Source organism: Convolutriloba macropyga, unplaced genomic scaffold (assembly GCF_964194025.1).
Source record: "Convolutriloba macropyga unplaced genomic scaffold, txConMacr16.3 SCAFFOLD_500, whole genome shotgun sequence".
In the NCBI taxonomy this organism is placed as follows: Eukaryota; Metazoa; Xenacoelomorpha; order Acoela; family Convolutidae; genus Convolutriloba; species Convolutriloba macropyga.
Genome location: NW_027452431.1, coordinates 30,635 through 44,401, shown reverse-complemented (window position 1 = coordinate 44,401; position 13,767 = coordinate 30,635). Strand labels below are relative to the sequence as shown.

The following is a 13,767-nucleotide window of genomic DNA, read 5'->3' as shown; positions in this document are numbered from 1 at the left end:
TTACTTAAAACACTCACGCGAACACTTTATAATGCCGAAAATCTGCAGTGTCAGAAGTTAAAATGCCAGAAGTTCCTACATAGCCAGAAGTTGACTTCCGTTGACTTTCGTCATTTTAAAACGTGCGCGTTTCTTGTTTTAAGCATGGTTAAGTGACTCTGCAGAAGTCACTTCGAAATTCTGACTGAATATCTCGAACCGCTTCGCAGTTCTCGATAAACGCCAAAAGTTCTCAGTGACTTCAAGCAGAGTCACGTAAGCATTACTTAGGTACCTGTAGCTGCTCTTAAAATAGGGCGGGGAGGCCTTTTCGAAGTAATGTTAAGAGTAGTGTTAGGACAAAATACCCCAATGCCAATATACCCAATGTGACAAAATAACCAAAATATACCCAGTATTTTCTCCAAAACTTAAACAAGTATTTGGCAACCAGAACGATTTTTTATTACCTCGTGGGCCATGGTCATGCCCCAGCGGCCCGTGGGACTTGATGTGAAACTATCACAGCCAAACATGGGATTCAATTATCAGCTGAATTATGGGAAAACATACTTGTAATACCGACTGCGAAATCGGATTTAGTTGCAATCGGATTTATGGACGAAAAGATCAAAGGGAAAAAATTGGGTATAATGGAATGGCATTGGGTATTTTAGCACATAGGGTATTTTGTCATGCAACCCGGGTCGAGGTTTGGCGGTGAATTTTCGTAAGAAAGGCGGTGAAATGCGGTGAAAAAAATAATTTTCACCGCGTATTTCTTACATCTTTTTGCGGTGACTGCGGTGAATCGCGGTGAATTATTTTTTTTCACCGCGTTCTCAGTATTCTTACAAAAAAGAATCGTCCTCACACGGGTTCGAACCTCTAACCTCCTGCATTCCTTTAACTGCTTATTCCACTGCGCCAACTGTCACTTAGTTCTTTGTTATTTCTTGTGAATTTAAATCAGATTGAGTATACTTTGGAAACCATATGCGGTGAATTTTGTAAGAAATGCGGTGAATTTGGTGGTGAATTTTTGCAAGAAATGCGGTGAAAAGCGGTGAATTATTTTTTTTCACCGCATTCAGCGCAATCACCGCATTTCTTACGCAAATTCACCGCATTCACCGCATTTCTTACGAAAATTCACCCTAAAACCTCGACCCGGGAACCGTTTAAAATCGGTGTTCAATTCTCGCCGTTGGACCAATGCGGCTCCTTCGAAGTGAGATGTCACTCGACTCCCCGTTAGACTCTTCCGGTTTGCACCTATGACATAACTCCACAACATCTTCACAACTTGTAATCCGAAGAATGAAGTACAAAAAGGGGTCAATTGCAGGGTTCAAATATGTCAACACTATCGCATACACCATATTGTTGTTAGCGTCCCCTTTAGAATAAAGTTCACTTAGCATAAACAGCCAAAATGGCAGGTGAAGAACGAAGAATAGCATCATTATAGCCGAGAGAAAGTGTGTCAACCCTTGTTGTTCTGTCGGCTCAATTACACGAGTGGCTAAGTTAGAATTGGCTTTAAAAATAATCGAAAAATTGAAAAACGCGACCAGTAATCCTGGAATCATATAAGACGTCACAAACATACACGTGAAATAAACCTTGTAAAAACGTTCACTCATAGTATGACTGCAATTTTTCCCGTCAAAATTGCCGTAAAAAACAACGGGCGATGCTAACACAGCCGCTATTATCCATATTCCAACGCACGATAATATTTCGGGTAAAAACTGCCTTTCGGCGATCATAATTTGGGGATAATAAAATCGTAAATATCGCTCGAACGCTACAAAAGCCATTGTGAATGCAGATACATGAAATAATAGAAGATCAGCCGCGTTCATAACTTGACAGAGAACTTCGTTTCCGACCCGTAAGTTGGTGTAGTATTCTAAATAAACCCCCGTGATTAGAATGCTCAGGTCGGCTATGGCCATGTTGCAAATAAGCACCACAAATTTGTTCAGCTGTCGCGTTCTGTAACTGCTTCGGATCACGAAAATGTTGGCGATTGTCCCGATTATGAAAATTGTGGGGTAAATCAAATCTGTAACCTGATCAGATCTCGGCTGCTTTTTTTCAGTGCCGATATCGAATAGAGGCGGCCATTTTGAGGACGAGTTGTTAAAGTTGGCGGCCATGTTTAAAGGTGTGCCTCAGGCAGCCGCCATTTTTATCATTGAAGCTGTAATATGCAAATGCAAAAATAAAACTGATAAAAAATTTGTTTACCTCGGGAAGTTGTAACAACTCTAGTTTAGACTTGGCTGATTTCCGATTTAGACGAGAGTGCCCTAGTTGAGACAGGATGTTAATGCGAGAAAATCTAGCAAGAAGATGTTAATCACGCTGGAAAATCTTGCCAAAAAATGTTAAAATTGCAAGATTTTGAACAAAAATCTCGCAAGACTATGCATATTATTGCAAGATTCTCTCCTAAGATAAATATCCTGAATGAACTAGGATGGTCCTCTTTTCTTGAGTCCAGTAAAAGTCTTTCTGTTGGTGGCGCAAAATTGTTGCATGTGTCAAGTTTTAACAGGACCGTCATCATGTGTCAAAAATCCATGATTTTTAGAAACTTGCAAAAACTTCCAATTTTTATCAAGCCTGTCGATATCAAAATGTCACGGCAAGGTGAGTATCAAGTTTCGCTTAACTAGAAAGTATATTGAAAAGGTGATCTACCAATTTTGTCGAAATTGAAGAAATATAATGACACTAGGAAATGTCCATGAATGAGTCGCAGGAGAGTCATTTCAAGTGAGAGGAACGTTTGGATTCTAGGAAATGACTTTTCACAACTCCTGAAATATAATTTCCGATCTGTTTCTGAGCAGGAGGATTGGTGGAGCGCAAAGTGAGCTGGTCATGAAACAGTTATGCATTTTTTTCAGATATAATACTTTTTTTCACCATTTATAATCAAGACAGCGATTTGCGTTATATTCCAAATAAAAATTATAAAATATTCCGAAAATAATATATTTGACCTTATCAAACTGTAATATGGAAACAACGGAACGGGCCAGATACATCAGAAAATATTTTTTTCTAATAAATAATTTATTTAAAAAAATGTCAGCTGAAAATTTGTGGACTTCTTTGACCTTTTTCATAAAATTCGATTTGCTTGCCTATCGGTTTGCTACACCAACAGCAGATGAAAAGAGTCAAGAAAAGCATCATCTTGTTCGCACCAGGTAACCGTAGTTAAAAATTATAACGAGTTTAACAAAAATTTGCAAGTCAGTTCGCAAATTTTGTAGCGGAATATAAATTATTTTGCAAAACTTTGCTAACAGTTTTATTTTAGTTTTGGTTTTTAGATTATTAAGTTTCGGAATTGTTTCAATAAAATTTTAAACTTTTCCTCCTGACAAATTGTGTCTGTAGTAAGTTTAGCTATACGGCACGTGTGAGACTTCGTGGCGCAGAATTTTCGAACTCTTCTTAGTTCTGAAACGAAAACGTCTTTTGACTTTATCAATTTTGCAAAATTCAAAATGAAGCATTTTTTTGGAGGAACCGTGATTACAACTTTCTTTAATATGAAAACTGAAAAAACACATAATCATTTTTGATATAAATTCACAGATAATAAACCAAACGCATTGGGAATTGTGGGAATTGTTGTGAAAAGTAAATTAACTCCAAAGAAAATAGAGTTCCAGCAACAGCAATCTGTCGCAGAGCAAAATTATCCTAAACAAGCAGAAAATTGATATTCAAAAGATAAACGACTGATTTTTAATCTAAATTTAATCTCATTGAAAATATGCCCCACTGATGAAGTATCTGCCATTAAATAATTAGTCATAAAACCCACTTGAAATTTCACTTAAAAACTGAAAAAGAACATCAAGCATTAAAAATAGTTGTTGATTGTGCCAAGTTTGTTACCTTGTCAAGAACTCTGATTTCGAAAAAATTTAACTAAAAAGGAAACAAATATCTGTTCAATGTTCATGTGACAAATCGAAGAAATATTGTGAATATAAAATTTTGTACATTTTTCTTATTGAAATAATGAACTTTTTGTGGGTTAATTAGTTCAAGCAAATGGATTTGACATTCTGCTTATACGATCAATTTCCATTCAACTGGACAAACTATGCGTTAAGGTCAAAATTGCATAATTTGATAGGTAGTTTTCAATATGGGCAAAGGCAATGCTTCTTTTTTCTCAAAATGCAACATTTTTCTTCTGGTTGCCAATTCCCCTCAAACGATCCATTTGGCTTATAATGATTGTATAAATAATGAATAATTTTATTACTAGACGGACATCATTCTGGCCAGTACCATGAATCAAACCATGTTTTAGTTGAAAAATGCCTGCTTTATAATTCCCAATAAATTCGGCTACTAATTGAGATCAAACTGTTTGAGCAGCTCTAACATAACAGTTAAATTGAGTCTGAACTGCGGAAGTTGAAAAAGAAGGAGGTTGGTATAAACAAACAAATAATAAGCCACATGCAATGTTAATTTTTTGGCAACACAAACAAGGTTCTCTGGAGAGGAAGTTCAGCAAGAGCAATCAGTCGCAGAATATAGTTGTCTTAAAAGAATACAGACAGTGATTTGAAATTTAAACAGTGAAGCAATCAATTCAAACTGTGGAAATTGAATGCAAATCAAAGACTGCCATTTGCATCTGAAAATTATCGCATTGAATAGTTTATCCCTCACTGATAATTTATCTGCCAATTAATTAGACTTAAAATCGAGTTGAAAGTTTTCTAAAATTTGAAAGTGAATCCGAAGCAATTATCAAAAATAGTTGCTGATTATGTCAAACTTCTTTTTTTGGCAAAAACTCTGTGTGGCTTTAATTTCATTTCTTTTGTTCTATTTTGGGATAATCTCTGGTTCAAAAAAATTAACTCAAATAACAAAGAAAATTTTCAGTTCCAAATTCAGTTGACAAATCAGAAAAACTAATATACAATTAGTTTTTTTTCCGTATTGAAATGGTGAAGTTGTTCATATATGAAACATAGTGAAAATACAAGAAAATTTTTATTTGCTTAAGAAAAATTGTTGATTTGATGTTCCTATTTTTCTTTGAAAGCAAAAGTGAAGTGCTAATCACAGCATTTCACTTTTTCAGCTGAAATGAAATAAGTCAGCAATTATTTCAGTCCACTGACTGAAATAAGCGGTAAAACTTTCTGGAGGCAACTTTCATAAAACATTTTGCCTCCATAAAACTCTCTGGAGGCAAAAAGTTTGCTTTATTTCTGAATTCACCTGACGTATCAGTATCAAAAAACAGAATATATAATTTAAAAAAATAAACATTTCCTAATTTCCCTCTACATATTTTTTTTCTTTTGTTTTTGTCTCAAAGTTACTATATTTGATTATTTGCTCAAAATTTCAACCAATTCATTTTCTAAATAATTTATGGGAGATGGGTTTCAGGTTTAGAATAGCTGCCCAGAGAAACTACAAAAATAAGACATTTTCTTGAAGAATTTTGAACTTTCTGTTCCTTAACTCAAAAATTAGAGTAAAAATACCGCCCTTTGCTGTTGAATCATGTTGCCGCGATTATAGAGGTCCTATTTTTACCTCAAACGAGTTTGTTCGAAAGGCCACAGAAACCACCATGTAGATAAACAATTTTGTGCAAATTTTTTTTCCTCTAGAAAATTTGATTTCAGTTGTTTTTTTTTACTTAAGGAGTATTACTGTGGACGTCTTCTGATGAAGGAATTAGAGAAACTAATTGTATATCAAATATATTTCTGAAAAAGCTCCTTTCGAAAGAGAAATAAAATGAAATGTTTCTTTTCTTAAAGTTTATTGTCCGTCTGATTTTTCTTTTACAGTGTCCTTTAAAGTTTTTCTGTTCAAATATCAAAAATCTAGAAAAAATGATACTCTTAGGGTTACAGAATGATGTTTCGCTTTTCTCTACGATGCGTAAACAAAAAGTAAAAGTTTGACTGAAGAAAACTCCAACATCATATATTGCTCCCCATGTTGAAAAAATGTTGCAACAATTAAAAGTCAATGTATCAATACTATTATAAAGACTAATATAAAGACTAATATCAATACAGACTAATATAATGACATAATATTAAGAAAATAACAATTTCATTTTTTTTTTCATTTTTCAGTTGAAGTTAGAGAAAACTAGAAGATAATGATTTGAAATGCAGTTATTAATGAAATAATGCATACCTGTAGTTCTAGGAATGGCATTGACAAAAACAATAAAAGTTGATGCTGACCGAAACTAGCTTGCACCATATTTGCAAAGTATTACGAAACTGACATTGTTTGGGATCAACTGCAAAATTGGAATTGTTTTGCTTATGTTCACGGGGGAAGTTTAAAATTTCCATTATTTCGGCTATCTATGAAATGTGTTATCACATTTTTCTGCTTTTGACTTTTTAACATATAAAAAAATACCTGAACTTAAGAACGCGTCCGCCAAGTAAATTCTGAATGAACTAGGATGGTCCTCTTTTCTTGAGTCCTAGTAAAAGTCTTTCTGTTGGTGAATATAAATTTCTGTTGGTGAAATATTGTGAATATAAAATTTTGTACATTTTTCTTATTGAAATAATGAACTTTTTGTAGGTTAATTAGTTCAAGCAAATGGATTTGACACTCTGCTTATACGATCAATTTCCATTCAACTGGACAAACTATGCGTTAAGGTCAAAATTGCATAAATTGATAGGTAGTTTTCAATATGGGCAAAGGCAATACTTCTTTTTTTCTCAAAATGTAACATTTTTCTTCTGGTTGCCAATTCCCCTCAAACGATCCATTTGGCTTATAATGATTGTGTAAATAATGAATAATTTTATTACTAGATGAACTTCATTCTGGCCAGTACCAAGAATCAAACCATGTTTTAGTTGAAAAATGCCTGCTTTTATAATTCCCAATAAATTCGGCTACTAATTGAGATCAAACTGTTTGAGCAGCTCTAACATAACAGTTAAATTGAGTCTGAACTGCGGAAGTTGAAAAAGAAGGAGGTTGGTATAAACAAACAAATAATAAGCCACATGCAATGTTAATTTTTTGGCAACACAAACAAGATTCTCTGGAGAGGAAGTTCAGCAAGAGCAATCAGTCGCAGAATATAGTTGTCTTAAAAGAATACAGACAGTGATTTGAAATTTAAACAGTGAAGCAATCAATTCAAACTGTGGAAATTGAATGCAAATCAAAGACTGCCATTTGCATCTGAAAATTATCGCATTGAATAGTTTATCCCTCACTGATAGTTTATCTGCCAATTAATTAGACTTAAAATCCAGTTGAAAGTTTTCTAAAATTTGAAAGTGAATCCGAAGCAATTATCAAAAATAGTTGCTGATTATGTCAAACTTCTTTTTTTGGCAAAAACTCTGTGTGGCTTTAATTTCATTTCTTTTGTTCTATTTTGGGATAATCTCTGGTTCCAAAAAAATTAACTCAAATAACAAAGAAAATTTTCAGTTCCAAATTCAGTTGACAAATCAGAAAAACTAATATACAATTAGTTTTTTTTCCGTATTGAAATGGTGAAGTTGTTCATATATGAAACATAGTGAAAATACAAGAAAATTTTTATTTGCTTAAGAAAAATTGTTGATTTGATGTTCCTATTTTTCTTTGAAAGCAAAAGTGAAGTGCTAATCACAGCATTTCACTTTTTCAGCTGAAATGAAATAAGTCAGCAATTATTTCAGTCCACTGACTGAAATAAGCGGTAAAACTTTCTGGAGGCAACTTTCATAAAACATTTTGCCTCCATAAAACTCTCTGGAGGCAAAAAGTTTGCTTTATTTCTGAATTCACCTGACGTATCAGTATCAAAAAACAGAATATATAATTTAAAAAAATAAACATTTCCTAATTTCCCTCTACATATTTTTTTTCTTTTGTTTTTGTCTCAAATTTACTATATTTGATTATTTGCTCAAAATTTCAACCAATTCATTTTCTAAATAATTTATGGGAGATGGGTTTCAGGTTTAGAATAGCTGCCCAGAGAAACTACAAAAATAAGACATTTTCTTGAAGAATTTTGAACTTTCTGTTCCTTAACTCAAAAATTAGAGTAAAAATACCGCCCTTTGCCGTTGAATCATGTTGTCGCGATTATAGAGGTCCTATTTTTACCTCAAACGAGTTTGTTCGAAAGGCCACAGAAACCACCATGTAGATAAACAATTTTGTGCAAATTTTTTTTCCTCTAGAAAATTTGTTTTCAGTTGTTTTTTTTACTTAAGGAGTATTACTGTGGACGTCTTCTGATGAAGGAATTAGAGAAACTAATTGTAAATCAAATATATTTCTGAAAAAGCTCCTTTCGAAAGAGAAATAAAATGAAATGTTTCTTTTCTTAAAGTTTATTGTCCGTCTGATTTTTCTTTTACAGTGTCTTTTAAAGTTTTTCTGTTCAAATATCAAAAATCTAGAAAAAATGATACTCTTAGGGTTACAGAATGATGTTTCGCTTTTCTCTACGATGCGTAAACAAAAAGTAAAAGTTTGACTGAAGAAAACTCCAACATCATATATTGCTCCCCATGTTGAAAAAACGTTGCAACAATTAAAAGTCAATGTATCAATACTATTATAAAGACTAATATAAAGACTAATATCAATACAGACTAATATAATGACATAATATTAAGAAAATAACAATTTCATTTTTTTTTCATTTTTCAGTTGAAGTTAGAGAAAACTTGGAGATAATGATTTGAAATGCAGTTATTAATGAAATAATCCATACCTGTAGTTCTAGGAATGGCATTGACAAAAACAATAAAAGTTGATGCTGACCGAAACTAGCTTGCACCATATTTGCAAAGTATTACGAAACTGACATTGTTTGGGATCAACTGCAAAATTGGAATTGTTGTGCTTATGTTCACGGGGGAAGTTTAAAATTTCCATTATTTCGGCTATCTATGAAATGTGTTATCACATTTTTCTGCTTTTGACTTTTTAACATATAAAAAAATACCTGAACTTAAGAACACGTCCGCCGAGTAAATTCTGACATCATTCTAAAACATATTTTAACAAAGCAATGTTAACAAGGAGGCTCTGTAATGTGCGTTTGCACATAGTGTTCCGACCCCGCCAAACCAAGTTTTTGACTGAATTTTTCACCAAATGAGGAAGAGATAGAAGACTTTCAAAAATTAATTTTTTCCGAAAGTAATTTGTGTTTCCATTTAAAAAATCGCTGTAAGCTCTTATGACTATACACTTGAAACAATAACTTATTAGATGGCCAATTACACTTGCCATTTTGGAGAGTAAGAGACAAGACAAACAGCAAAATCAAATAAAAATAACAAGCATTACTTACGATCAAAACTCAATGTTTATCTGATTTTTCTTGAAAAAACTGAATGAAAAAGTCAAAACAGCATCAGAAAAAATTAAGTTAAACCAAGTTATTTGCATTTTGCCAGAGGAGATAAGGGACCTGCCTTTATTGAGAATAAGAGAATAGTTAACAATCAGACAGAAAATAAAACGGGCAAAATTAGAAAACGAGTTTAAACCTATTTAAACAACTAAACTTTGAAATTAAACAATTAATTTTAAAGGTCTGAAAGCAAGTAGTTATCAATTGATTCTTTTCATTGGTTTCATTTATACGTTCCTACAAAACCATTAAGAACTGTTTTTATTCAGAATGTCATACTACTACAAAAAATGCAAATGCGTGCAAGAATCAAGAAGTCAATTCATTTTGGCGAGGAAACGGAGTACAAGCCTATAAGGTCAAAATATATCTATTAAAAATTTTGAATGTAATCCATAGCGCTTTATTTCGGAACCCTTATTGTGATATGCGACTTTTCATCAATTTGCCATTATTGTGATGATCGATCAAGACACCAACCTCAAAAATTGGAAAATGTCAAGAACAAAAAATATCTTGAAAACTCGTAATATCAACGCTAAAAAACTTTTATTTAAATTCAAAACAGCAATGAATACTGAATTATAGTTCAATAAAAAGATGTAACTTCTCTGTTTGCTCAGACTACGTTGAGAGGATGCAAAAACAAGATTAAGTTTCTAGAACCTCAAATTACCGTCGTTATTTTTCTGAAAAAAATATTAAAAGAGAAGGTACAACAACTTAAAGTTTTCATTTCAAAAAGGGTAATTAGTTAAATTGTTACTGAATAGGAAACCAATTTTGCATGTCTTTACTAAGACTAAGTCAAAATATTGCGCATTAACACTGATTACATTTAGAACTCAAGGTTTCTTGACAAAAAGACAAAAAGCATTTGCTTTGCGCTGAAGGTATTATGTACTTTTACCGGCATTTCCTCGTAAAATTGATTTGTCAATTTTTGAGTTTTGATGTGAAATCATTCTGGTTGGTAAATTACATAAAAAAATTAAAAAGGTAAAAGAATTTCAAAAAAATATGCACCATTATCATTCGATTAAATATTGAGCTCTAAAATTGCAAAACTGGAAAAAAACTAGTCCTGCTCGAGCTGCATATTTTTTGCATCAACAGATCCATTTTTTACCTAAATCGCAAATTTGACGAAAAATCATTATATCAAAGACAAATGATGAATTTTATATACTTATTGAGTTACTTTAACAAAAAACCATTATGTGTCAAATGAAGGCATTAGATAGTTATTTAGATTACTCTTTGAATACTAATTTAGTCATTTATTTTATTAGACTAAGTCATAAGACTACAAAAAAGAACATCAAACACTTGCAAATATCAAGAACTCAGTCAAAATTTAAGGAAACTCATTGTCGGAGCCATAATAACCAGGATCTTTGCTCAATCTTGTTTCATTCGACCTTATTGGAACATAAAGGACATCTTATTAATTGAATCGTTAAATGAAATAAACTGTTTTAAATGGAAATAAAAAAAGCAAAATATATTTCAAAAATGATAGACACAAATCAGAAATTTTTCAAGAACTGTATTAAATTTAGCTGTGAATTTGTTTTTTTTCATCAATTTCAACTTTGAGAACTTCAATTTTTTCAATATTTCGCTTCTTTCACCGCAATCCCTTATTTTTAAGGAATTTTTAGCGTGGATTTTCCAAGCCAGGATTAATTTTTGATCAAATACAAGACCAAGATGTTGATTTGAGTCGGCTAAAATCTTTTCAAAGGCGAATGAGGACAAGACTTACCTTCTCTTGCCCAGTTTTTACCGGACCAGTTCCTTTGATAAGTCGAGGTCACAGCCAGGGTAAGGTCAAAATTCAGTACATAATGCGTAGATGAGAGCACATAAAAAACGATTGTTGTCTTAAAATCAATTCAAAACAACATCTTTTCATGTTCAGTTTGTTTTATAAATTATCCGAGGTATATCTATGTATATAAAACTGGTTACGGGTGTAGGTAGAAAAGGAACAAAATAAAAAGGGAAAATGAAAAGGATAAATGGATGCGACGGGGGCGGGCGCTTTTTACGTCCCCCAGGACTAAATTGCACGTGAACACTAGTCACAGTTGGAAAATTACTCTGGATTACAACAAACAAACTTGTCTACTAGATTTCCAGTCTAAGATAATTTTGCAAAAATGCAAATTTCATCATTTATGGTTAATTTAGTTTGATAAGGTATATCGACGCGACCAGGCTCAAATTTTGACAATTATGTTGCATGAGACAAATTTATGTTGCTATTATGATACGGCGTCTCAATCGAGCCCAGACTTACGACGCCAATGGGTCCTTTAAATATTGAAATAAATTTTATTTATATTTAAATTTATAATTGCGGATCGCAATCAATGAAACATCCCCCGTCATATTCTACAACGTTTTGATTTCAGCGATTAATTGCCAGATATGCGTTTGCAAGATCTGGTTAGAATTGGAGGATAGTTTCACAATTTTTTCAACGAATTTCATCGAGATCTGATTAAGATTTTACAATTTTTGCAATTTTGTTTGACTAGTATGTTTTTACGAGTATACTATAAATGCAACCGGCCCCAATACTAGAGCCGATATAGTTAGGAGTACCAAGGTGGTTGAGGGTGAGGGTGTTTTTGTTTTAAACTCCCAACTAAACACACGATCAAAGCGCTAAAATGTTCTGCTCAGAGGGTTAACAGTTTTCCGGGTTCAATATCTCTCGGGCTGGCGTTTCTCAGTGTGAAAGAGCAGCGGTTTCTTGGGTTCAAAATGAATACCCAGTCTTGGCTACTATATAAATGTCTGTATATTCTACACACACACGCACACACACACACACACACACACACACACACACACACACACACACACACACACACACACACACACACACACACGCACACACACACACATACACACACACATACTCACTCACTCACACACACACACAAACAAACGCAAATACACACACATAAACGCAAACACACAAACACAAACACACACAGAAACAAACACACACACACACAAAAACTCAAGTACAAACACGCACACACAGACATACAAACACAAACACAAACACAAACACGAACACAAACACAAACACACACACACACACACACACACACGCACTTACAATTGCAAACACACAAACACAAACACACATACAAACACGCACACACACCCACACAAAAACAAACATACAAACACAGACACAAACACACACAAACGCACACACACACGCACACACAAACTCACGCACACCCACACACACACGCATATATATATATATATATATATATATATATATATGCATACATACATACATACTTACATATAAAATTATTTACACGTAGGCCTGGAAAAAAAGCTTTCGAGAAAAAAACTTTATTGTGGTTTCACTTGATTGACAAATTGGAGCAAAAGTTCGAATGATTAAAGCTTCACTTAACATTCCTTGGCCTATCACTTTGTTCGGCTGCTTAATGTACAAATACCAACATTTACAAAAAAAAAATTTCAAATAAATGATGGGTTAGAATATTGGTAGGAAGTGGAAGGAAAAGGATGGAAACGTTTTCCTGCTGAATAATAGTTATTCATCAAATTTTCAGTGGAAAATTATGTTGGTGCAAAATCTGCAGAAGTTTTCCAAGAATTGAGAGGACAGAGTTGTAGAATCGAGATAGGTGTTGCATTTTCATCTGATTTACTAGAATAATTTCTGATTAGTTTTGGGTTAACACGAATCGCAAAACCTGATTTTTTGAAGAAAATACTGACTATAAAATTTGTTGAATGTCGAATTAATTTCAAACTCAAACCCTCGAAGTTCAAAATGAATCTGTACTTAAATTGTAAAATTCTTCTGGTTCGGCAAGGAGTTGATTGAGTTTACTGTACTACAAAAGAGAGAACAAAATTGTAGTACAAAGAACAGAGAAATGTGAAAAAAAACAGGAACTAAGGCAAAAATCTCATGGCATTTAAAGATGCTGCCGAATTTTTTTAATCAAAAATGCAATTTGATCCTGTGGAGGTATTTCTTAAACATTTGGGGACAATGGTCAAACCTAAAAAAAGAATAAATAAATTTCATTAATTGGACAGATCATGGCGTCGCATATGAACACAATTTTTAGTCTGTTACTCGTAAATGTATTAAGTGTCTATTAATTGTAATTGATGTTCTAATTATTGAGTAGCAGATTTCGGCCAAGTCATCAATTTTCCCCCTATTATTTCGATGTTCTCTTTAAAGAGGTTGATAATTCTGACAAAAAGTTAGAAGATCGCTGTCTGGATCACATAGAGACATCTAGTACTTCGAATGTTGATTCTAACACCACCTCAAC

At 33.1% G+C, this 13,767-nt stretch overlaps 1 protein-coding gene across 2 annotated transcripts in view; it reads right to left on the bottom strand.

Annotated features, from left to right (window-relative positions):
- Positions 1-1,139: 1,139 nt before the first annotated feature.
- Positions 1,140-13,767, bottom strand: part of LOC142357482 (type-1 angiotensin II receptor B-like) — a 32,519-nt gene continuing 19,891 nt past the window's right edge. Inside the window, exons 1-2 of one of the 2 annotated variants that reach the window (XM_075409096.1) lie at positions 11,178-11,378; positions 1,140-2,188 (exon numbers count right to left, since the gene is read on the bottom strand). In XM_075409096.1, coding sequence (XP_075265211.1) covers positions 1,161-2,144 — 984 coding nt within the window. In that variant the 5' untranslated portion in view covers positions 2,145-2,188; positions 11,178-11,378 and the 3' untranslated portion in view covers positions 1,140-1,160. Of the gene's footprint in view, positions 2,189-11,177; positions 11,379-13,767 lie in introns of those variants that run through there. The other variant, XM_075409097.1, reaches the window with a different exon arrangement.